Here is a 25532-nt window from a genome sequence, read left to right as displayed (position 1 = left end):
CAGTCGGCCACACAGTGCCAATGCCTTCCGAGGGTCTGCAGAAGTGGAAGATTGGCTTGTATTGTGTAATCGAGGCACTGGGCTAGGAAATGCTCACGGATGGCTGTGTGAATCAGGCAGTCGCATGTTGGACCTAACCAGAAATTAAGTTCAGCTGACATATAAAATGATCAAAAAATTGGGCTGGGGTTATACATGGCGGGTGATGCAACACTGTCCATTTGGCGCTATTGGACACGGCCAGTTTGCACACGACAGGATTTACGTTAATCTATTTCTCTCCCACCTCCCCATTATGAAGCTGATGGGATGGTGGCAGGGGGAGGGGAGCAAAGCTGGTTTCTCCCTGGCCTGATTTCACCTTCCTTTGAAGTAAGTGGTAGAGTTGTACTGGGCAGGTGCATCAAATCAGAATTCCACCAGACCCCATGGGAACCCGCCCTAGGAATTAGGGGAAAATTGCTCATAATGTGGCCGTTATTTTAAAGAAAGCGTAGTTTAGTTTACAAATAGTTGCTTGGTAGCACAGAGCTTGAGTATCACTGTAAAAAGAGACATGTTGTCGAAGCTTTTCATCTGTCACTCATCAGGCCAAAGGCTTGAATACCAAATTTTGGAGAGAACAACAATTTATACTCCATGAGAAAAGGGCGTTGGTTGGCATTACACTGGAACGGTAAGGTATCTCAAAAGTTTGACTGCACATAACTTCAAATACCATCCATCCCACCTAATTTCTATCTCAGTTCCTGGGGCAAAGAATATAAGGCCCACACATGATGCTCCCTTTTTTAATACTTATTCATTCACGGGATGTGGGTGTCACTGGCTTAACCAGCATTTATTGTCCATCCCTAATTGCCCTTGAGAGGTTGGCGGGTGCCTTCTTGGGCCGCTGCAGTCATTGTGGTGTATGCACAATAAATAACCCACAATGCTATTAGGGAGTTCCAGGTTTTTGTCTCCGTGACAATGAAGAACTTAGTTCAAAGTCTCAATGTGTGAGGTTTGGAGAGAAACTTGCAGGTGGTGGTGTTCCCATGAATCTGCTGCCCTTATTCTTCTGACTGGTGGAGGTAGATGCAGTCGAAGGAGCCTTGATTGAGTTGCTGCGTTGCATACTGTAACTAATACATACCCTGACCACTGTGTCGATGGTGGAGGGAGTGGGTTCTGAATATGGTGGATGGGGTGCCAGTCACTCCGGCTGCTTTGTCCTGGATGGTATCGAGCTTCTTGAGTGCTGTTAGAGCAGCACTCATCCAGGCAAGCAGAGAGCATTCCATTCCATTCCCGACTTGTGCCTTGTAGGCAGAGGACAGGCTTCGGGGAGTCAGGAGGTGAGCTACTCACAACAGGATTCCTAGCCTCTGGCCTGCTTTCATAGCCACAGTATTTATATGGCTGGTGCTTCAGTTTCTGGTCAATGGTCACCTCCAGGATGATGATAATACAGGATTCAGTGGAGGTCAAATGTCATGGAGAGATGGTTGGATTCTCTCTTATTGGAGAAGGTCATTGTCTGGAACTTGTGTTGCGAGAATGATATTTGCCACATCAGCGCTGCCTAAATGTCATCCAGATCTTGCTGTATATGAATATGGACTGTTTCACTATCTGAGGAGTCATGAATGGTGCCGAACATTGTGCAATCGTCCGCGAACATCACCATATCTGACTTTATGATGAAGAAGAAATTAATGAAGTAGCGGAAGATGGTTGGCCTGGTGCACTACCCTACAGTGATGTCCCGGAGCTGAGATGATTGACATCCAACCGCCACAACCATTTTCCTTTGTACCAGGTAGGATTCCAACCAGTGGAGAGTTTTCCCCCTGATTCCCATTGACTCCAATTTTTCTAGGGTTCCTTGATGCCATGCCTTGATATCAAGTCACTCTCACCTCCCCTCTGGAGTTCAGCTCTTTTGCCCATTTGTGGACCTAGTCTGTCATGAGGTCTGAACCTAGTCTGATTGAGCTGGATGATCCAATCAGAGAGTCAATGAACAAGTGCTGGATAGCACAGTTGATTACCCCTTCTATCATTTTACAGCCCATCGTGATAGGTCTGATGGGGCAGTAATTGGCCGGATTGAATTTGTCCTCGTTATTGGGGACAGGACATACCTGGACAATTTTCCATATTGGCGGGGAGATGTCAGTGTTGTAGCTGTGCTGGAACAGCTTGGTTAGAGGTGCAGCTAGTCCTGGAGCACAGACCTACAATATTACAGCCGGGAAGTTGTCAGGACCCATAGCTTTTGCAGTATCCAGTGCCTTCAGTTGTTTCTTGATATCACAAGGAGTGAATTGAATTTACTGAAGACCGAGATCTGTGATGCTGGGGACCTCTGGAGGAGACTTGAGATTGATCATCCACTTGGCACTTCAGGCTGATAATGGTTGCAAGTACTTCATCCTTGCCTTTTGCACTGTTGTGCTGGGCTCCCTCATCATTGAGAATGGGAATATTTGTGGAGCCACCTCCTCCCATGAGTTGTTTAATTGTCCACCACCATTCAGGACTGGATGTGGTGGGACTGCAGAGCTTAGATCTGATCCATTGGTTGTGTAATTGCTTATCTCTGCCTGTTACTTGATGATTGTGCTCTTTGGCACACAAGTAGTCCTGTGCTGTAGCTTCACCAGCTCATTTTCAGGTATGCCTGGTGTTGCTTCAGGCATGCCCCCTGCACTCTTCATGGAACCAGCTTGATCCCCTGACTTGGTAGTAATGGTAAGAGTGGGGGATATGCTGGGCCATGCGGTTACAGATTGTGTTTTAGTCCTATTTTGCTGCTGCTGATTGCCCACAGCGCCTCATGAATGCCCAGTCTTGAGTTGCTAGCTGTGTTTGAAGTCCACCCTATTCAGCATGGTGGTAGTGCCACAACAACACTATATAGAGGGCATTCTCAATGTGAACATGGGACCTTTTCGCAACAAGCAGTCATCCTGCCAATACAGTCGTGGACAATTGCATCTGCGACAGGGAGATTGGTGAGGATGAGGTCAAGTAAGTTGAATAACTCACTGCCTGCAGTCCAGCTTGGTCAGTGGCGTGCTACTGAGCCACTCTTGGTGATAGATATTGATGTCCCCCACCCAGAGCACATTCTGTGCCTTCCACTGCCTTGGTGGGACTTGAATCCATGACCCCAGAGATTTGGCTTGAGCCTCCAGACTACTAGTCGAGTGTAATCACCTCAATGTTTCCTTGCCCAAAATACTTTGATTTTTATGCATTGCTTTCAGCACCTTTATTGTTTTGTGGGAAGATAGCTCCTTGATTTTGCTCCTCGAACCAACCAGCTACACATTTTCCAATTATGTTCCCTCATTCTTCTACATCGATACGTTTAACAGTAAGTTGGAGAAGCATATGAAGGAGAAAGAAACATGAACAAGTAGGGGTAGACGATTTGGCCCCTCAAGCCTGCCCTGCCATTTAATAATCATAGAATTTACAGTGCAAAGGAGGCCATTTGGCCCATGACGTCTGCACCGGCCCTTGGAAGAGCACACCACTTAAGCCCACACCTCCACCTTATCCCTGTAACCCAGTAACCCCACTTAACCTTTTTGAACACTAAGAGCAATTTATCATGGCCAATTCACCTTACCTGTACATCTTTGGACTGCGGGAGGAAACCGGAGCACCCGGAGGAAACCCACGCAGACACGGGGAGAGCGTGCAGACTCCGCACGGACAGTGACCCAAGCCAGGAATCGAACCTGAGGCCCTGGAGCTGTGAAGTAACTGTGCTAACCACTGTGCTACCGTGCTGCCTCATAACATCACGGCTGAACTGATCGTATCCTCAAATCTGCCTCCTGCCTACCCCTGATAACCGATCATCCTCTTGGCTTGCCAAGAATCTATCCACCTTCTCCGGAAGAGAGCTCCAAATGCTCATGACCGTCTCAGAGAAAGAATTCCACCTTAAATGGATGACCTCTTCGTATTAAACGTTAATCCCCTCCACCCCCAGTTCTAGATTCTCTGACAAGAGGAAACATCCTCTCCACATCCACCCTGTCAATACCCCTCAGCATCTTGTATGTTTCAATCAAGTCACCTCTTATTCTTCTGAACTCCAGCGGATACAAGCTTAACCTGTCCTACCTTCCCTCATGGGACAACCCTCCCATTCCAGGTATTGGTCTGGTAAACCTTCTCTGAACTGCTTCAACACAGTTAAATCATTCCTTAAATAAGATGACCAATACTGTACACAATACTCCAAATGTGGTTTCACTGGTGTTCTGAAATGCTGAAGTATAACCTCCCATTTTTATATTTAGTTCTGGGGATTGCAATTCGCACTCTTTCCCCTTGGTTTCTGTGGCCATTAGCACCCGGTTTCCCTGGGTTTCAGTGGCTGTGACTCATCTTTCATTCTCACTCCGCAGTATAAATATTTCCCACTTTCTCTGACTGTTAGCTTTGACAAAGAGTCATTGGACTCGAAACGTTAGCTCTTTTCTCTCCCTACAGATGCTGCCAGACCTGCTGAGATTTTCCAGCATTTTCTCTTTCGTTTTATATTTAGTTCCCCTGACAATAATTAGTAATATTCTATTAGCTTTTCGAATTACTTGCTGTACTTGCATACTAGTCTTTTCTGGTTCATGAACCAGGACACCCAAATTATTCTGAATCCCTGGCAATGTGGAAAATTGCCCAAGTGTGTCCTGTACACAAGAAGGGGAAAAATGCAACCCAGCCAATTACCGCCCTTTCAGTCAACTCTCCATCATCAGCAAAGTTTTGGAAGGAGTCATCAGCAGTGCTATCAAGCTCCACTTACTTACGGATGCTCAGTTTGGGTTCCGCCAGGGTCACTCGGCTCCTGACCTCATTAGAGCCATGGTTCAAAAATGGATAAAAGAACTGAATGCGAGAGGTGAGGTGAGAGTGACTGCCCTTTACATCAAGTCAGCATTTGACTGAGTATCGCATCAAGGAGTCCAAGCGAAACTGGACTTTATGGGAATTTAAAATCCGTTCATGGGACATGGGTGTCACAGGCTGTGCCAACATTTATTGCCCATCCCGAATTACCCTTGGGGGGGGGGGGGGGGGGGGGGGCAGTTAAGATTCAACCATATTGCTGTGGGTCACATGTAAGACGGACAGGTTCAGTGCCATGGTTGGGCAGATTTCCTTCCCTAAAGGACATTGTGAACCCAAGTGTGTCCTGTACACAAGAAGAGCTAAAAATGCAACCCAACCAATTACTGCCCTTTCAGCCGACTCTCCATCATCAGCAAAGTGTTTTTATGACAATCAACAACGGTTTCATGGTCATCATTCGACTTTTAATTCCGGATTTCCATTTAATTCAAATTTGGCCATCTGCAATGGTGGGATTTGAACCTGGATCGCCAGAGCAATACTCTGAGTTTCGGGTTTATTCGTCCAGTGACAATACCACTCCACCACTGCCTCCCACAGGAGTCAGACCTGGCACAAGAAGTGGTGGTTGGAGGTCAATCATCTCAGCTCCAAGACATCATTGCAGGAGTTCCTCAGGGTAATGTCCTTGGCCCAAGCATCTTCAGTTGCTTCATCAATAACCTGCCTTCCATCATAATGTCAGAAGTGGGGATGTTTGAGGATGACTGCACAATGTTCAGCACATTCGACACTCCTCAGATAATGAAGCAATCTGTGACCAAATACAGAAAGACCTGAACAATATCCAGGCTTGGGTTGACAAGTGGCAAGTTACATTTGTGCGACACAAGTGCTATGCAATGGCTATCTCCTACAAGAGAGGATCTAACCATCGCCCCTTGACATTCAATGGCATTACCATCGCTAAATCCCCCACAATCAATATCCTGTGGGTTACCATTGATCAGAAATTGAACTAACTAGACATATTAATACTGTGGCTACCAGGGCAGGTCAAAGGCCAGGAATCCTACGGCGAGTAACTCACTTCCTGGCTCCCAAAGCCTGTCAACCGTCTACAAGGCACAAGTCAGGAGTGTAATGGAATACTCTCCACTTGCCTGGATAAGTGCAGCTCCAACAGCTCTCAAGAAGCTCAACACCATCCAGGACAAAGCAGTCTGCTTGCTTGCTCCTTCCACAAGCATTCAAACCCTCCACCACCGACAAACATCTACAAGATACACTGCAGTAACTCACCAAGGTTCCTGAGACAGCATCTTCCAAACCCATGACCACGACCATTTAGAAGGACAAGATCAGCAGATACCCCACCACTTGGAGGTTACCATCCATTCACTCACCACCTCAACTTGGAAATATATCATCCGTTCCTTCACTGTCGTTGGGACAGAATCCTGGAACTCCCTCCCCAACAGCACAGTGGGTGTACCTACACCTCAGGGACTGCAGCGGTTGAAGAAGGCAACTCACCACCACCTTCTGAAGGGCAACTCTGGATGGACAATAAATGCTGGCCTAACCAGCGACATCCACATCACCAAAATGAATTTTAAAGATTACCCTCAGTACATGTTACTTGTCAATGAACTCCGTTACATTAGCTAAACGTGATTGCACAATGTTGCATGTTAACTCTGATTACCTTGAAGTTATCTAAGTGCTTGCTCCTTCAATAATAGCTTTTAACATTTGCCCTATTGGCCTGCATTCTCCCACTTTCTGCCTCCCTCCCTTCATGAACATTTGCTATTTTCCAATCAAATGGGGCCTTCCGAAACCTAGGGAATTAGGGAAATTAAAACCAATGCATCAACTATCTCACTACCCTTTAACAAAGGGTCATCTGGACTCAAAACGTTAGCTGTTTTCTCTCCCTACAGATACTGCCAGACCTGCTGAGATTTTTCAGCATTTCCTCTTTGATTTCAGATTCCAGCTTCCGCAGTAATTTGCTTTATCTCACTACCCACTTCTGTTAAGACCCTGGGATGAAATCCATCAAGACCGGGACACTTGTCAGCCTGCAGCTGCAATAATTTACTTAGTACCACTCTCTGGTGACTGTAATTTTCCTGAGTTCCTCCCTCCGTTCCAATTCCTGGTTGATATCCGGGGATGCTGTTTGTATCTGCTACGGCTGTAGTGAAGACTGATGCAATTCATCTGCCATTTCCTTGTTTTCCATTATCAATGCTCCAGACTGACTTTCTATGGGGCCAAAGCTCATTTTGTTAACTTGTTTCTTTTTAAAATGGTTACAGAAACTCTTACTATCTGTTTTTATGGTTGGGATTTACCGACCCTGCCGTCGTTAAGGAATTTCCCCCTGACTGCACCCCTCATCGCCGGGAAACCCATGCGATGGCGTGGGACCAGGATATCCTGCCAGACCTGCCTCACTAATCGGGGGGCCTCACAGTAGCATGGTGGTTAGCATCAATGCTTCACAGCTCCAGGGTCCCAGGTTCGATTCCCGGCTGGGTCCCTGTCTGTGTGGAGTCTGCACGTCCTCCCCGTGTGTGCGTGGGTTTCCTCCGGGTGCTCCGGTTTCCTCCCACAGTCTAAAGATGTGCGGGTTAGGTGGATTGGCCATGCTAAATTGCCCGTAGTGTAAGGTTAATGGGGGGATTGTTGGGTTACGGGTATACGGGCTACGTGGGTTTCAGTAGGGTGATCATTGCTCGGCACAACATCGAGGGCCGAAGGGCCTGTTCTGTGCTGTACTGTTCTATGTTCTATCCCACTAGCGTGAACAGCCGGCCAATCCTACCCTATATTTCTGGCTAGCTTTCACTCATACTCTAACTTTTCCTCATTATTAATCTTTTACTCAACCTTTACCGTTCCTTATATTCTGTCCAATATTCTGACCTTCCACCTGTCTTTGCACAATTATATGCTTTTTCTTTAAGTTTGATATTGCCTTTAACCCTTCGAGTTAATGGGAGGTGTGTCCATCCCTTTATGTTTGCTTATTCATTGAAACTGGAAGGAAGGGAATTCGTACCCTCCAGTTTCTCAGAGACCAGACGAGTCTCACGTTCCTTTGTTCAAACGTGTTCAGGGAATCTACACCGATACAAGATGGAGTATAAGCTTCTCGATCAGCTGCAGTACATTATTCTCGTACTGTTGGACAGATAATAGTTCATTTGCATTTACTAGTCACAAATTAACATGATTTGATACCTTAATGCAGTTACCCAATCAATACACTATTTTACCATCATGTTTACACTGTAGCTATGACCTTCAACACTGCGTTACAATGGACAAAGCAACATGGTGTATCCTTCAGAAAACTCCTCCCCTACTCAGTTCCCACAAGGTCTTGCAGCTGTATCTTGAGTCCCTCTAATACAATTTTATTTGCATGATGTTATAAACCCTCACTTCCCCCTCTCAGAATGTATTCTGAAATATCCCCTTAATTGTCCCTTTGGGGGACTTCCGGTGTCGACATGTAGGTGGAGGTCACATGTTGGGCGGCTCCTGCTCGAGTCCTCGGTTTTTGGCCCTTTTCGCCCAGTTTCTGGGGAAATTTGAATGTAAACTTGTCCTAAAAGAGTTGTGGGGACCAGAGAATGTCGAAATCCCAAAGATAGAATACTGGGAGGACGGGAATGAGCCGGCAGAGTTGACCACGATGCGGAGTTCTGTTGGTGGAAAGATAGCAGGAGCAAGCTCACCGGGTGGGGCGGCGCCAGTTACTGTGGATACGCTGAGGGGGAAAGTTTGAGCAATTTGCCAAATATTTTGAGTAGCAAGGGGAGGAGGTGATGGGCACTCTTACGAAATCGGTGTAGGATTCGCTGGCCCCGATTAAGAAGGTTCTTGGAAAGACCATGGAGAAAGTGGGGGAGCATGGTGAGATGCTGAAGTGGGTGGAGGCAGCACTGCCGCGACATAATGGCCAGCTTGCCTCACAGGAAGCGGAGTTGCTGAAGGTGGAGAACAAAAATGAGGGCTTGTGGGCCAAGGGTGAGCACCTGGAGAACAGGTTGTGATGGCAGAACGTCAGGATTGCAGGGTCGCCTGAGGGTGTGGAGGGCCTGAGGCCGACAGAGTATTTTTCGAAGATGTTCGCGAAGCTGGATAAGACCCACTGGTCGCTCCAGCCGAGACTGCGGGCGAATGAGCAGTCTGCTTTCACAGCGACCAGATGAAGGAGCAGATCTTGAGATGGGCCAAGCAGAATCGGGAGAGGAAGGGGGAAGGCAGGGGTATTCATATATACCAGAGTGGAGCTGGCGGGAAAGCCTGCGGCCTTTAATAGAGCAAAGGCAGCACTTTTGAAGAGTGGAGTGCGTTTTGGGGTGCTCCACCCAGCGAAGCTGCGGGTCACACATAACTCTCTGGCCCATTTGAGACGGGCAGAGGAAGCAGAGGCGATTGTGACAGCTGAAGGACTGGGACTGAACTGGGGTGGACATTGGAACTTGGGGGTTGGGATGCGGAGGATATGTTCTGCTGTTGGTGCCCTTTAATTTTTTTTTGCACATTAGTTATGGCCAAAGTTACATTTTCTTTGGAGGATTTTTTTTGTGGTGTAGGATGCCTGTCGGCTCTCCGGGGATTGTCTTGGGCTGGAGAGGGAATGCAGGCAGGTGGAGGGGAGGAGCGTGGCAGTTTTGGGATGAGCTCGGGGGCGGGGGAGTTTTGGATTAGTTGAGGTGGATGGTTTGGGTGTGGGGTGATTGTTTTTAGTTCCTTTGTTGTGAATGCGGTGGGTGGGGGCTTGGGTGGGATCCACCACTAGCGAACTGGAGCGAGGTGGGGGAGGGGATGCGGTCACCTGGGCAGTCAGATTTTGTCTTGCCTATAAGGTGTGAATGGTGAGGTGATGGGAGGATTGAAGAGAGGAGCTATTTCAAAAGGAGGTGTTTGGAGGGGTTTCTGGGATGGTGGGGGGGAGAGGCAGTTGACTGATGGTGATTGGGAGTAGTTCTACGCCCCATTTGTGGGGCAGGGCGGGCTGCCATCTTGGGTAGGCTCTGGTTATAGGAGTTGAATGTATGGGCATGGCTGATATGCAGGGGAGGGGGATCAGGCCCCCAGTTCAGATAGTAACGGAATGTGTGGGGATTGGGAGGGCTGATAAAACGGGTCAACACTTGAAAGGCTTGAGGGCCAATGTGGTGCAGTTGCAGGAGACCCATTTGCGAGTGAAAGACCAGGTAAGGCTCCGTCAGGGCTGGGCAAGCCAGGTGTTTCACTCGGGCCTTGATTGCAGGGCCTGGGAGGGTCGCAATACTGATTAACAAGAGAGTGCGGCTTCAGATGGGGAAGGTGATGGCAGTTCAAGGTGGCAGATACGTGATAGTAACGGGAACTTTGGAAGCCAGGTCGGTGGTATTGATTAATGTCTATGTGCCTAATTGGGATGACGTAAATTTCATGAAGAAGATGCTAGCGTCCATTCCTGATATGGTGACACGTCAGTTGATTCTGAGGGGGGACTTGAATAGTCTTGAACCTAAAAGTGGATCGTTCTATACCCAGCTCTTTGTCCCCTTCGGGGTGAGTTAGCGGCGTTCATGAAGGAGATGGGGGGAGTAGACCCATGGAGGTTTCTGACCGGGAAGCAGAAAATATTCTTTCTTTTCTCCGGTGCATAACCTATACTCACAAATCGATTTCTTTATTATGGGAAAGCCCTTGTTGGCGGGGGGTGAGGAGGGCAGAATATTCGTCGATCATCTCTGACCATGTCCCACACCTGGTGGATGTGGTCTTGGAGCGGGGACCGGTGAGGCAGCCGGCGTGGAGTTTGGAAGTGGGGTTGCGAGCGGACTTGGGGTTTTGCATGAAGGTGGCGATGGTAATTGTTGAATATATGTGGGGTTTAATAAAAATGGGGTGGTTTCACCTTGAGTGTTATGGGAACCTTTGAAAGCAGTGTCGAGAGGTGACATAATCTTGTGCAAGGTACAGTTTGAGAAGGAGGCATGGGAGGAGCACCAGCGGCTGGTAAATGAAATTTTGGGAGGTTGATGGGAAGCACAGTAAGATCCCACCCCAGAGCTTTTGGCCCATAGTAAGGAACTGCAGTCACAGTTTGATCTGTTGTCCACTGGTAAACCGGTGAGCCAGTTCAGGTGGGTCAAAGGAGCAATGTATGAGTATGGGGAGAAGGCCAGTCACCTACTTGCTGGCCAGCTGAGGTGACAGGTGGCTTCCTGGGAGATTGTTCATGTACGGGATGCAAGTGAAATGAAATGAAAATCGCTTATTGTCACGAGTAGGCTTCAATGAAGTTACTGTGAAAAGCCCCTAGTCGCCACATTCCGGCGCCTGTTCGGGGAGCCTGGTACGGGAATTGAACCGTGCTGCTGGCCTGCCTTGGTCTGCTTTAAAAGCCAGCGATTTAGCCCAGTGTGCTAAACCAGCCCCTGGGGGTGGGGTGGGGGTGGGGTGTGGGGGGGGGGGCGATGTCCGTACGGGAGAAAGTGAATATGTCATTTGAGGCGTTTTTATAAAAAGCTGTACAGGTCGGAGCCCCAAGGGGGTGAGTCGGATATGGTGACGTTTTTGGAGGTATTGGAGTGCCCTATAGTGGAGGAGGATAGGGCAGGGCTGCAGGAACCATTGGGGATTGGCGAGGTTTGATCGGCTATAGGGAAAGCGCAGGCAGGCAAGGCACTGTGGCCAGACATGTTCCCGGTGGTATTTTATCAGGCATTGTGGATCAATTGGTGTCACTGTTAGCGGAGATTTTCGAATATGTGGTGGAAATGGGGGGGGAGGGGGGAGAACTCCCGGAGACAATGAGGCAGGCATCCATTTCGCTGTTATTAAAGAACCATAAGGACCCTGGTAGAGTGCAGGTTGTACTGGCCAATATCTCTACTAAATGTGGATGCCAAGGTTCTTGCTAAGGTGCTGGCGCTCCAGTTTAGGAGTGTCTTCCCCAGGTGGTTGGTGAGGACCAGAGCAGGAGGTTGTGGTGGTGCTGGTTGCAGAGAAGGCCTTTGATAGGGTGTAGTGGAGTTACTTGTTTGCGGCGTTGCAATAGTTTGGGCTACAGCCCACGTTTGTGTCGTGGGTTAAGTTGCTCTCCAGGGAGTCCAAGGCAAGTGTCCGTACGAGTGATTTGAATTTGGGATACTTTCGGTGGTATAGGGGAATGAGGCGGGGTTGTCCTATGTCCTACCTCCTGTCTGTGCTGACGTTAGAGCCTCTGACCAGTGTGTTGGGGCAATCAGATAAGTGAGGGGGATAGTGAAGGTGGGGGTGGAGCATAGGTAAATATGCCTTTGACCTTTTATATATCTTGGATCCGGTCCCCACGGTAGGGGAGATATTGGGACTGCTGACTCAATTTGGGGCTTTCTCGTTATACAAACTGAACTTTGAGAAGAGTGGGTGTTTTTCAGTCTCTCCGCAGGGGGAGGGTGCAAATTTGGCAGGGGTAGCCGTTTTGCTTGGCAACAACCCATTTTTGGTGTCTGGGGGGTGCAGGTAGCTCGAGATTGGGCCCGGCTCCGTAAGTTAAAACTTCACAGGCCTTGTGGCGAGGTCCAAAGCAGATCCACAAATATGAGACAACTTCCCTCCATCATTTGCAGGCTGGGTTCGAGCAATAAAGATGAATATTTTACCACGGTTTACATTTTTATTCCAATGCCTGCCAGTTTTTTTGCCGATTACATTCCTTCCGGGAGTGGAGCGGTTGATCACGTTTCCTATTTGGGCTGCGGTAGCCAGAATTCTGAAATTCTGGCTTCAGAAAGGATAACAGTTGGGGGGCTGACGCTGCCGAATTTGATTTGTTACTAGGCAGCCATTGCCGAGAAGGTGCTGGGATGGTGTGGGGATCGGGAGGCAATTTGGGTAAAGCTGGAGTCGGGTACATGTAAGGGATCGGGGTTGTGGCCGTTGGTAATGGCACAACTTCTGTTCTCCCCAGGGAAATACTCGGGCAGTCCAGTGGTGGTAGCTGCACTGAGGAGCTGGAGGCAATTTCGGCAGCGCTGGAGGGGATTAAGGGCAAGTGGGACAGCACAGTTTGGGGCAGCACAGTGGTTAGCACAGTTGTTTCACAGCTCCAGGGTCCAAGGTTCGGTTCCCGGCTTGGGTCACTGTCTGTGCGGAGTCTGCACGTTCTCCCCGTGAGTGCGTGGGTTTCTTCCGGGTGCTCCGCTTTCCTCCCACAGTCCAAAGATGTGTAGGTTAGGTGGATTGGCCATGCTAAATTGACCTTGGTGCCCAAAATTGCACTTAGTGTTGGGTGGGGTTGCTGGGTTATGGGGATAGCGTGGAAGTGTAGGCTTGGGGAGGGTGCACTTTCCAAGAGCCGGTGCAGACTCGATGGGTTGAATGGCCTCCTTCTGCATTGTAAATTCTATGATTCTGTGGGAGGAGGTGTTGGGAATGGCACTGGAGGAGGGGAAGGTGTGAAGTGTTGCGCAGGGTGAATGTGTGCGTGACTCTGGTTGATTCAATTAAAGGTGGTGCATAGGGCATATTTCACGAGGTCCAGGATGCGCCGGTGGTGGGAGTGGAGGACAAAAGTGAGCGATGTGGGAGAGGGCCAGCCAATCATGTCCATGTGCTCTGGTTTTGCCCTGAGTTGGGGAGGTTTTGGGGCTCTTTCTTCAGCACCATGTCAGCAATCTTGTAAATGGATTGGGAGTCTAATCCCCGAGGGGCCACTTTTGGGGTGTCTGACCTGCCGGTGCTACAGGCAGGATGGATGTTTTAGCCTTTGCCTCGCTGATTGGTCGCAGGCAGGACCTCTTGGGACGGAGGTCAGCTTCTCTGCCCTGTGCCTCAGTGCGGCTCAGGAATCAATGGAATTTCTATACTTTGAAAGTTCACCTTGAGACGCACAATCGAGAGGTTCTACAAAAGATGGCGTCCGCTGATTCTGTATTTGACGGACTTGCTCACTGTTAGCTGTTAGGGAGAGCAGGGGAGTGGGGTCTGGTGGGGGGTGGGTTGGGGCACAGGGGATTGTTTTCTCTTTGTACAAGTTTTTCTGGAGTATGCTATTTTTCTTATGTATAAAAAGTTGAAGTCTTAATAAAAATACTTTTTTTTTAAAACGTTGCCACTGGAGTGAATGAAAGCACGGGTGAGGATTTGGGCGGCTGCTAGGCTCAGGCAGATGCAGGTGAGGGTATTGAGGGTGGGTGATTTATTCTGTCCTTTATTTTCCAGCATGCAATGGAGAGTACGCAGAGCCTGACCTCACCAAGGTGGCCTTCCAAACGGGATTCCAGAACAATGTGCCGCACTACGCCGAGGCGGACATCATCAACCTGCAAGGAGTGACGGGGAATAACACTTACGCTGTACCCGCCATCACCATCGATGCGTTGGCCGGGAAGGACATCGGCGTGGGCGAGTTTCCACGGCAACAACTCATTTTCCGAGAGAAACTGGGGGAGGGGCAGTTTGGGGAGGTAAGTAGCAGTAATGGTTGGGGGGGGGGAGATTTTTAAAAATCAAATCACTGCCTTTAGGAAAGAATTTGCGAATAAACTATTGCCTGTTTATCATTTAGAATGATCCCAAGCACCAAGTGGCAGCCATTCAAACAGCAGATAGTGACTTGAATGAAGTTCACTAAATTGGGCGGAGAGTGCACATGGCCATTAATGAACTGGCAAAAACAAAGAGCGAATCCAACCATTTCCCTTTGACATTCACTATCTCTGAATCCCCCACAACCATTGATCGGAAAATGAACTGGATTAGCCATATTAACACTACCAGAGCTACCAGAGCAGGTCAAAGGGTAGAAATCCTATGGCGAGTAACTCACCTCCTGACTCCTGCCAAAGCCTGTCCACCATCTACAAAGCACAAGCCATGATTAGAACATAGAACACTACAGCGCAATACGGGCCCTTCGGCCCTCGATGTTGCGCCGACCTGTGAAACCATCTGAAGTCTATCTGACCTACACTATTCCATTTTCATCCATATGTCTATCCAGTGACCACTTAAATGCCATTAAAGTTGGCGAGTCTACTACTATTGCAGGCAGGGCGTTCCACACCCCTACTACTCTCTGAGAAAAGAAACTGCCTCTGACATCTGTCCTATATCTATCACCCCTCAGTTTAAAGCTATGTCCCCTCGTGTTGGTCATCACCAACCGAGGAAAAAGACTCTCACTGTCCACCCTATCTAACCCTCTGACTATCTTATATGTCTCTATTAAGTCACCTCTCAGCCTTCTCCTCTCTAACGAAAACAACCTCAATTCCCTGAGCCTTTCCTCGTAAGACCTTCCCGCCATACCAGGCAACATCCTAGTAAATCTCCTCTGAACCCTTTCCAAAGCTTCCATGGATTGTAATGGAATACTCTCCACTTGCCTGGATGAGTGCATCTTCAACAACACTCGCCAAGCTCAACACTATCCAGGACAAAGCAGCCCGCTTGATTGCTCCCCCTTCCACAAACATTCAAACCCTCCACCACTGACGAACAGTAGCAGCCGTGTGTACCATCGACAGGATCCACTGCAGTAACTCACCAAGATTCCTTAGACAGCACCTTCCAAACCCACAACCATTACTATCTAGAAAGACGAGGACAGCAGATGAAATGAAATGAAATCGCTTATTGTCACGAGTAGGCTTCAAATGAAGTTACTGTGAAAAGCCCCTAGTCGCCACATTCCGGCGCCTGTTCGGGAAGGCTGTTACGGGATATGAGATACCTGTTAACCCCACCACCTGGATGTTCCCCTCCAAGTCTCTCACCACCCTGACTTGTAAATATATTGGCCGTTCCTTCCTTGTCTCTGCATCAATACCCTGGAACTCCCTCCCTAACAGCACTGTGGGTGTGCCTACACCCTAGGGACTGCAGCAGTTCAAGCAGGCAACTCACCACCACCTTCTGAAGGGCAACTAGGGATGCGCCATAAATGCTAGACTAGCCAGCGACGCCCACATCCCGTAAATTTTTTTTAAAAAAAGTCTCCAAGGCCTTGTGGTCCTTCCAAATGTGCGGTGCCCATAATTGGATACTATTAGTGGGGGGGGGGGGGGGTGGTAGTAAAGTCACTGGACTAGTAATCCAGAGGCCCAGGCTGATGGTGGAATTTAAATTCAATTAAGAAATCTGGAATATAAGGCTAATCTCGGTAATGGCGACCAGGAAACTATCATCGATTGTCATTTAAAAAAAAAAAACATTTAGTTCATTTATGCCCCTTTCAGGAAATCTGCCATCCTTACCTGGCCTGGCCGACACGTGACTCCAGATCCACCGAAAGGGCCTAGCGGGTCACTCAGTTCAAGGGAAATTAGGGATGGGCGACTGGTTTGCCAGTGATGCGCACATCCCGTGGAAGAGTCTTATTTTAAAGCTTGTTTTATAAAAAGGTTCAGCATAATTTCCTAGCTTTTACACTCTGTGAAGGACAACATGCGTTTTACCGACAGCTGTTATCAACTTGCGGTTGCCACCATTCACATGTGGGCCCACAGGTCTCCATGTTCCTTCGACCCCTTTAAAATTTAGTTTGTATTCTCTCTCTTCAATGTTCCTACATTTCTCAGCATTAAGTTGTGCCTGCCAACGGTTTCAGTGTTTACCTGTCAGGCAGGCCCAGAGACATGTTGGGCGACAGTGCCATGCCAATAACCGGAGCCGCCCGATATCCCTCCATGCAATGAAACAAGGGATACTGGGCAGGCTCTGAATTCAGGTGTGCAATCTTCACTGCCCAGTTTCACTGAGCCAGAGGCTAAAGGGTAATTGATGAAATAACCTAGTTAGGAAATGAGGAGAATTCCTCTTGCATGGCCAGTTGTTGTGATATGGAATGCACTGCCTGAAAGGGTGTTGGAAGGAGATTGAATAGTAACTTTCCGAAAGGGTGTAAATTTGAAAAAAGGAAAAATTAACATTTGCAGAACTGTGGGGAAGGAGCGGAAGTGGGGCTTCGATGAACAGGATGGGCTTAAAATACCAACTTTTTGTACTGTCTGGCAGCTTTGTGTGAAATCGGTGGTGGAGAAAAACACTGAAGCCAATACGTTCTCTCCCCGATCTTCCTCCAGGTTCATCTGTGTGAAGTGGACAGTCCTCAGGATTTGGAAAGCCTGGGATTCCCCCTCAATGTCCGTAAAGGTCACCCCCTGATGGTGGCAGTGAAAATGCTGCGCTCTGATGCGACTAAGAATGCCAGGTGGGGTAACCGGCTGCTGAAAGCACACAACATGTGTGCACGCGTATCTAAGTGCACGCGTATCTAAGTGCACGCATGTGTGAGCTCTGTCTCTGCTGGAAAATGAGGCAGTTGTAATACTGTGCAGTAATTACCTTTAATGAATTGAAATACAAAAGTTGTTTCTGCAACAGGAGTAGTCCTTTTAGCCATTCAATTTTTAGCCATTCAATGAGATCATTATAGAATCATAGAATTTACAGTGCAGAAGGAGGCCATTCAGCCCATCGATTCTGCACTGGCTCTTAGAAAGAGCACCCTACCTAAGCCCTATCCCCCGTAACCAAGCAACCCCATCTAACCTAAGGGCAATTTATCATGGCCAATCCACCTAACCTGCACATCTTTGGACTGTGGGAGGAAACCCGTGCAGACACAGGGAGAATGTGCAGACTCCGCAAAGACAGTGACCCTAGTGGGAATCGAACCTGGGACCCTGGTGCTGTGAAGCCATAGTGCTAACCACTATGCTACCATGCTGACCTGAGACCCAATTCCTAAATACCTTTGGATAATAAATCTTAGCATCAATTACCATTTGTGGCAGAGAGTTCTAGCCTTTCGTGTGTCGAAGTGTTTCCTATGTTCACTCTCAAAACACCTTGCTCTGGGCAGCACAGTGGCACAGTGGGTTAGCCCTGCTGACTCACAGAGTCGGGGTCCCAGGTTCGATCCCGGCTCTGGGTCACTGTCCGTGTGGAGTTTGCACATTCTCCCCGTGTTTGCATGGGTTTTGTCCCACAACCCAAAGTGTGGAGTCTCGATGGATTGGCCATGCTAAATTGCCCCTTAAATCGGGAAAGAAAATGTATTGGGTACACTAAATTTATTTTTAAAAACCACCTTGCTCTAATTTTAAGTTATATGTCCTACCCTTGATTCTCCAACCAGCTGCACCCGTTTCTCAGTCCCCATTTCAGTATCTTCAATCCAAACTGCGCTTGGAATTTTTGCATTGAAGAGATTACCTTTACTGAACTTCCAACCCCCTATTCCCTCAAATCACCAAGGCTGCCAATATCCCACCTTCCAACCTCCATAAACCTGAGCCCATCCAAAGCTCTGCCACCCGTGTCCTAACTCACATCAAGTCCCAGTCACCCCTATGCTCGCATTCACCTGCATTTACCTCCCTCCCCCTCCCTGCTATTAAGATCCTCCTTAAACCCCTATCTCTTCGACCAAATGTTGGTCACCCATCATATCTCCTTACGTGGCTTAGTGTCAGGTAGCAATCGCATAACCTCCCCGATGAAACACCTCGAGATGTTTTACGAAGCTAAAGATGAATGGCAGCTGTTGCTGTTACCGTCTCGGTGTACGGAACTCCTAAGATGGAGTCCCGGTGGCGAGCCGTGTTTGACCTTTTATCTTTTCACCTACAGGAACGACTTCTTAAAGGAGGTGAAGATCATGTCGCGGCTCAAGGATCCCAACATCATTCGCTTGTTGGGCGTGTGTGTGCGCGATGATCCGCTCTGCATGATCACCGAGTACATGGAGAACGGGGACCTCAACCAGTTCCTAGCCAACCACGAGCTGGACGAAAAGATGGCTGCCGCAAGCGATGGCCCGAGCATCAGGTTCGAATCAGCAGCAGCAAGGGAGAAGAGAGCGCTGTGTTGCTCAAAATGGCATTGTGACCCTTCTGGTTGACCAGTAATGATTTATGTGGCGTCATCATAGCATAGAAAGAGCACATTCGGCCCATTGAGCCCTAGCAACTCTCTGTTAAGCAATCCAGTCAGTCTCATTGCCAAACCCCTCCTCTCACCCCACCCTGCCCTATCCCCTGAAAGTTCAGCTCCCTCAAGTGCCCATCTAATTTCCCTTTGAGACCATTCATTATCTCCTCTTCTATCGCCCTGGTAGGCAGCAAGTTTTCAGGCCTCTGCCTTACTGCGCCTCCTCTTGCCCAAAGCCTGAAACCATAGAACTCCAGATGTGGTCAGCCAATGCCCTGTACAACCGTCGCAAAACTTCCCCACTTTGATATTCCATTACCCTGGCAGGGAAATGGCAACATTCCCTTCCTAATCACTTGCTGCACCCCCCCTTTTGTGATTCATGTACCAGGACAACCTGGATCCTTCCGTCTCACAGGGCTCTTCAATCTCTCCCCGTTCCTATGTAAAGTTCAAGAAAAATTACTTGATGAAGAAGATTGGCGATGGCTGAGCGAAATTATTCTTCCTTAGTCTTGCACCATGGGAAGGGAGTACCCAATTCTAAACCTACCGAATAAGTGAATGGAGTTGTACGGCAAGCAGAACAAACAGCAACCCGGCACGGTTTGATGGAGAGCGAACCTCGCAATGCTGACTGATTACTGACTCTAACCGGTCAGCAAGACAAATGGTTTCCTCTGACCACCGTGGGGGATGGGTTACGTTGCCTGCCACCAGTAATGTGAATAGACCGCTTACCTGGGCTCCCAAGGATTAAGTTATGAGGAGATTTTAAACCAACCAGGCTTATATCCGCTGGAATTTAGAAGGTTAAGGGAGAAATTTGATCGAAGCTTTCGGGATATGTGAGGCGAAGAGACCGGGATGGAGAAAGTACTTCTGCTGTTTGTGGGGAGGGAGCGGGGCAGAGTCGAGAGATTAGAGCCACACCTTTCAGGAGCAAAATGCAGAACATGGTCGTCATGCACCCAAGGCTTGGTTTAGTTCTACCGTAACGGGCGCCTGCCGGTGGACCCGGCAATGGTCGGGGAATCTAGCGCGGGTCCATGGAGGTCAGCTGAACCCAAATAAATGTGGGCAAGCTGGTGAATACGGGTGACGGGGGAGGGCCTAGTGCCACATCAAGTTGGCATAGAAACTCCGAGCAGGAGTTGGCTAATTGACCCATCGCCATTCAAAATGATCATGGCTGATCCTCTATCTCAATGCCATTTTCCCACTCTCTGCCCCCTCCCCACATATGCTACTCAATCTTGCATAATAGTTAGAACCTTGCCTCCGTGCATCATTCAAGCAAATCTATTTTTGCATCATCTCCGATGCCTGTATATCCTGTTATATTACGGGGACCAAAACTGTGCATGGTACTCCAAGCATGGTCCAACCAAGGTCCCGACAAGACCACGGTAAGTCTCTGCTTTTCAGTTCTGTATTGTTCTATATAAGGACATGAGGGCCATATTCTCCAGCCGTTGGCAACGCGCCCCCGTCCGCGGCTTTCCCGGCAACATGGGGTGGCTTCAATGGGAAATCCCATTGACAAACGGCGGGAGTAGAGAATCCTGCCGCCAGCGAGCGACAGGCCGGAGGAACTCACAGATGGGGGACTGGAGAATCCAGCCCAAGAACATAAAAACTAGGGGCAGGAGTGGGCAATGTAACCCCTTTGAGCCCACTCCGCCTTTCAATACGATCACGGCTGATCTCACCTTAGCCTCATTTCCACCTTCCTGCCCATTCCCCATAATCCTTCATTCCACTACGAATTAAAAACCCATCTATTCTCCTTCTTAAATTTGTTTGTTGTTCCACCGTCCACTTCACTCTGGGATTCACAACCACAGATTCACAACCCTTTGAGTGAGGTAATCTCTCCTCATTTCTGTTTTAAATCTGCCCCTTACCCCAAAACCATGACCTCATTCTCGAATGGCCAACAGTCGGAAATATCTGCTCTGTGTCTACCCTGTCAATCCCCTTGAGCATCTTATGTACCTCAATTAGATCTCTCATTCTTCTAAACTCCAGCGAGTATTGGCCCAAACTGCTCAATCTCTCTTGATAAGAAAAATCCTTCATCCCAGGAATTAATCTAGTAAACCTTCTGTAATTTATGTTCTTCCTCAAGTAAGGTGATCAAAGCTGTGCACAGTACTCCAGATGTGGTCGAACCAATACCTGATAGAGTTGCATTAGTACTTCCATACTTTTATACTACATTCCATTAGCAATGATGCCAAATTCCATTTTCCAAGAATAAAGTTCACCATTTCTGCACCTCTCTCTCAGTTACCCCAGTCTGGTGCACCTGGCCAGCCAGATAGCCTCAGGGATGAAGTACCTTGCCTCAATGAACTTTGTGCACCGCGACCTCGCAACCCGGAACTGCCTGGTCGGCGAAAACTACACCATCAAGATCGCAGACTTTGGGATGAGCCGGAACCTGTACGCGGGGGATTACTACCGGATCCAGGGAAGGGCCGTGCTCCCGATTCGATGGATGGCTTGGGAAAGCATCCTGCTGGTAAGCTGTGATAATGCTGAGTTCGGCTGTTTCTCCCGCCTCTGTCTGACCTTTGTTCTCTAGATGCCCCATTTTTCAAATGCGATGTCGAGTGAGGGAAAGCAATTTTAACATGGCACCTCCATCGGGGAACTGACAGGATTGGACGTGACACTGGTGAAATACACCTGCCTCCATCTTATCAGGGGACAGTTTTTAAAAAGAAATGTGGGTGTCGCTAGCTCGGCCAGCATTTATTGCTCATCCCGAATTGCCCTTGTATTGGTGGGCAGCCTTCTTGAACTGCTACAGTCCATGTGGTGTAGGTACACCCACAGTGCTGTTAGGTAGATAGTTCCAGGATTTTGATCTTGCCAGCACGGTGGCTCGGTGGTTAGCACTGCTGCCTCACAGTGCCAGGGATCCAGGTTCGGTTCCGGCCTCAGGTGACTGTGTGGAGTTTGCACATTCTTCCCGTGTCTGCGTGGGTTTCCCCCGGGTGCTCCAATTTCCTCCCACAGTCCAAAGATGTGCAGGTTAGGTGGATTGGCGATGCTAAATTGGGGCAGGAGATTGGGCCTTCGAAGGGCGGTGCGGACTCAATGGGCTGAATGGCCTCCTTCTGCACTGTAGGGATTCTATGATTCTATTTTATGAAGGAAAGATCAATATATTTCCAAGTCGGGATAGTGAGTAGCTTGGAGGGGAACTTGCAGGTGGTGGTGTTCCCGAATAGGGCAACAAGAGAAATAGAGAGAGGAAGGAAGAAGAGTGGGTTGAGAGAGAGAGAGGAAAAAAGGGATTGAAAGGAAGGGAGCAGCACAGTGGTTAGCACCGCTGCCTCACAGCTCCAGGGACCCAGGTTCAATTATGGCCTTTGGTGACTGCTTGGAGTTTGCGTGTTCTCCTAATGTCTGCATGGGTTTCCTCCAGGTGCTCCGGTTTTCCTCCCGGAATCCAAAGATGTGCAGGTTAACTGTATTGACCATGCAAAATTTCCCCTTTGTGTCCAAAAATGTACAGGTTAGGTGAGGTTACGGGGATAGAGCAGTGGAGTTGGCCGAGGGAAGATGCTCTCTCAGAGGGTCAGTGTGGACTCGATGTGCCAAATGGCCTCATACTGCACTGTAGAAATTCTATGAAAAGGAGGAAAAAGATTCAAGTAAATGAATTGACATTCCTATTGACCTCTAGCAATAGGAATGAGATTGAACAGCTTATTTTTTTCCCCTTTCTGGGCCATAGACATTGATTGGCATTGCATTAGCCAAAGTCATATAGCTACCAATAAAAATATATTTACGCTGAGGCACCATTTTTCAGAAGCAATGCGCATTAATCAACCGTGCATCTTATCCCACTGACATCTGAACACATTAGTCAATGATGCGAATTGAACAATTAATTTTTTCCAGCAGGATTTGGCCCAGTCAGATTTATGCTCTTACTCGCACGCGTCCTAAATCGTGCCCGGCATCCAAGAAAGTCTTGAGTTGCCTTTGTTTATACCTGCTGGCATGGCGATGCTGTTGATGACAGCAAGATGGTTTCTCATTTTTCCATTTGCTTACAGGGAAAGTTCACCACCGGTAGCGACGTCTGGGCGTTTGGTGTCACCTTGTGGGAGATCCTAATGTTGTGTAAGGAACAGCCCTATTACCATCTCACAGATGAACTGGTCATTGAGAACGCTGGAGAGTTCTTCAGGGAACAGGGCAAACAGGTAACACGAAGGAAAAATGTGAGGTAATCCATTTGGGTAGAAGGAACAAATATTCATTGTATTTCCTAAATGGTAAGAAATTATAAAGTGCCGATGTCAAAGGAACCTGGGTGTCACACAGACAGCGACCCGGGGCCGGGATTGAACCCGGGTCCTCAGTGCCATTGGCAGCAGTGCTAACCACTGTGCCACCATGCCGCCCTCGCTGTTGTTGAACTGCCCTGGCTCGAGTCGCAAACCTGCTCGCCTCGCTTGCTCCGCTTGTCAGCTGACCCCCCCCCCCCAACCTCGTTGTGGCTTTCAACGCCTCACACCGCGTTGTTGCTAGCCAGCCCTCAACCATGGCCCAGGTCACCTGCTCGCCTCGCCTCACCTGCTGCTTCCCTCAGCAGGTGGCCTCACCTCCGTGGAGTAACCTGCCTCTGCGGGGTGCACATTGGTCGGGTCCCTGTGCCGAGGCACGGTGTATTTCATTGTAACTCCGCCTCAGGCGGGGAGGGGGTTCAAATCCAATCCTGGGGTCTGGAAAGTCAAAGCTGGGCAGGGGAAGAGAGGCATCTACCCCAGAACAAACTGTCATTCAGTCGATGTGGCTTCCCTTTCCCTTCCGGAAGAAGCATTTGCTTGTTTGTGCATGGGATGTGTGCATCGCTGGCTGGGCCAGCATTTGTTACCCATCCCTAATTGTTCTTGAACTGAGTCGGCCATTTCAGAGAGCATTTCAAAATAGTCAACCGCGTTGCTGTGGGTCTGGAGACACATGAATGAAATGAAATGAAAATTGCTTATTGTCACGAGTAGGCTTCAATGAAGTTACTGTGAAAAGCCCCTAGTCGCCACATTCCGGCGCCTGTCCGGGGAGGCTGGTACGGGAATCGAACCGTGCTGCTGGCCTGCTTGGTCTGCTTTAAAAGCCAACGATTTAGCCCAGTGAGCTAAACCAGCCCTGACATGAAGGTCAGACCAGGTAAGGAGGGCAGATTTCCTTCCCGAACTGACATCAATGAACTAGATGGAGGTTGTTTCACAACAATCAATGGTTTTGTGGTAATCGTTAGACTTTTAATTCCAGATTTTTTTTATTGAATTCAAATTTCAACATCATCCATGGCGGCCATTCAGATACCCTAAAAATATAAGACATAGCTGCAGGAATCGGCCATTCGGCCCCTTGAGCCTGTTTTGTCATTCGTTAAGACGGTGACTGAATTTTTATGCCAACTGCACTTTCCGCACCTTACATTGCCCCCACCCCCTCATCTTCCTCTCCATGTACATAGATTCCCTGTTTCATTAATACTCCGCCTTGTGTTCCCGCAGGTCTATCTTCCCTGCCCGCCAATCTGCCCGCAAGCTCTCTACGACATTATGGTCCGCTGCTGGTGCCGCGATTCGAAAGATCGGCCGACGTTTCAGCAGATCCACCGATTCCTCACGGAGGACGCGACGAATATGGTGTAAGGGGACTTCCGACGGAAGACACAATCCCTGGGACGACCAAGTTGAAAAGATGATCATGGAGAAAAAGGGCCTTTTGCTGGGATGGTTGGGGGGGGGAGTAGTGGTCGGGCAACAATGCTGCCGGAATTTTCTTTTTGGGGTTAGGGGGGTTAGGGGTGGTTTTTGCAGGTCACTTTCCTTTAGTACTGACGTAAACCTCCAAATGGAACTCGAGTGAAACCCAATCTTATGCACTTCCGCCTCGTAACAATTCGTGTCGCTTCCAACTTCCAACTAGAGTCGAAGCCAATTTATAGATTCCAGGAATGCCCATACAGTTTCCTACGATTATCGCCTCGGATCTGCTGTCCTCTTCTCCCACCCATAACTCCTCAACCCAACCCCATTCCCCCTCCACCGGCCTGTCGATAATCTGCTAAATTAAGCTCAGGAGACAATTTTCTCCAGTTGTGGGCTGGGGAAGGCCAGGATAAATGCCTGCTGAGGAATTATCGCAATGGCGATCCCTCCTCCTTGGGGAAACACTGGAATTTGAAGCTTTTGGATGGGCGAGAATGTGTTCCACGACATCTCTCCCCCTTACAGCTCTCTGTGCTGTTTCATCTCCGTTTCACACCGATTTAAGGTCCTTGGTGGGACTATTTCTTTTTTTTTTGCACCGACATCTCTCCATTCTTGAGCATTATATTACTGTGATGCAGAATTTAACCTTCTTGACTACTACAGACAAATGACCGTCGGGGAAGGTAGAAAATATGGATAGTTGGCTCATAAGGAAAGTATGTGCCTTTGCGTGTGTGTGTGTGTGTGTTTAATGGACAGGGAAAGCAAGACAGAGTGGTACAGTTTGGTCAACCATTCAAACTCAATGGACGGCAGATCCAAGAGTGTGTGTGCCTGTGTATCAGAATGAGAGAGAACATTACTGTCAAACATTTACTGCCTGGGAAAAATAATTGGACTGTTCTTCCAACTCTGTCGGGCATGATCTGCCCGGTTTATCTAGCAACTACTGAAGTGTGGAGTTTATTTCTTCAC

At 48.6% G+C, this 25532-nt stretch overlaps 1 protein-coding gene across 5 annotated transcripts in view; it reads left to right on the top strand.

The window, feature by feature from the left end:
- LOC119976347 (discoidin domain-containing receptor 2-like) overlaps positions 1–25158 on the top strand; it is a 187323-nt gene extending 162165 nt beyond the window's left edge. For all 5 annotated transcript variants that reach the window (XM_038816820.1, XM_038816824.1, XM_038816823.1 and 2 more), the window contains 6 exons: positions 14089–14333; positions 16953–17080; positions 18505–18702; positions 21097–21331; positions 22884–23033; positions 24354–25158. In XM_038816820.1, the coding sequence (XP_038672748.1) occupies positions 14089–14333; positions 16953–17080; positions 18505–18702; positions 21097–21331; positions 22884–23033; positions 24354–24494 (1097 nt within the window). In that variant the 3' untranslated portion in view covers positions 24495–25158. The remainder of the gene's footprint in view (positions 1–14088; positions 14334–16952; positions 17081–18504; positions 18703–21096; positions 21332–22883; positions 23034–24353) is intronic.
- Positions 25159–25532: the final 374 nt, after the last annotated feature.

The sequence above is a fragment of the Scyliorhinus canicula genome, chromosome 13, assembly GCF_902713615.1.
Source record: "Scyliorhinus canicula chromosome 13, sScyCan1.1, whole genome shotgun sequence".
Taxonomy (NCBI): domain Eukaryota; kingdom Metazoa; phylum Chordata; class Chondrichthyes; order Carcharhiniformes; family Scyliorhinidae; genus Scyliorhinus; species Scyliorhinus canicula.
This window is presented reverse-complemented; position numbering and strand designations above follow the sequence as displayed.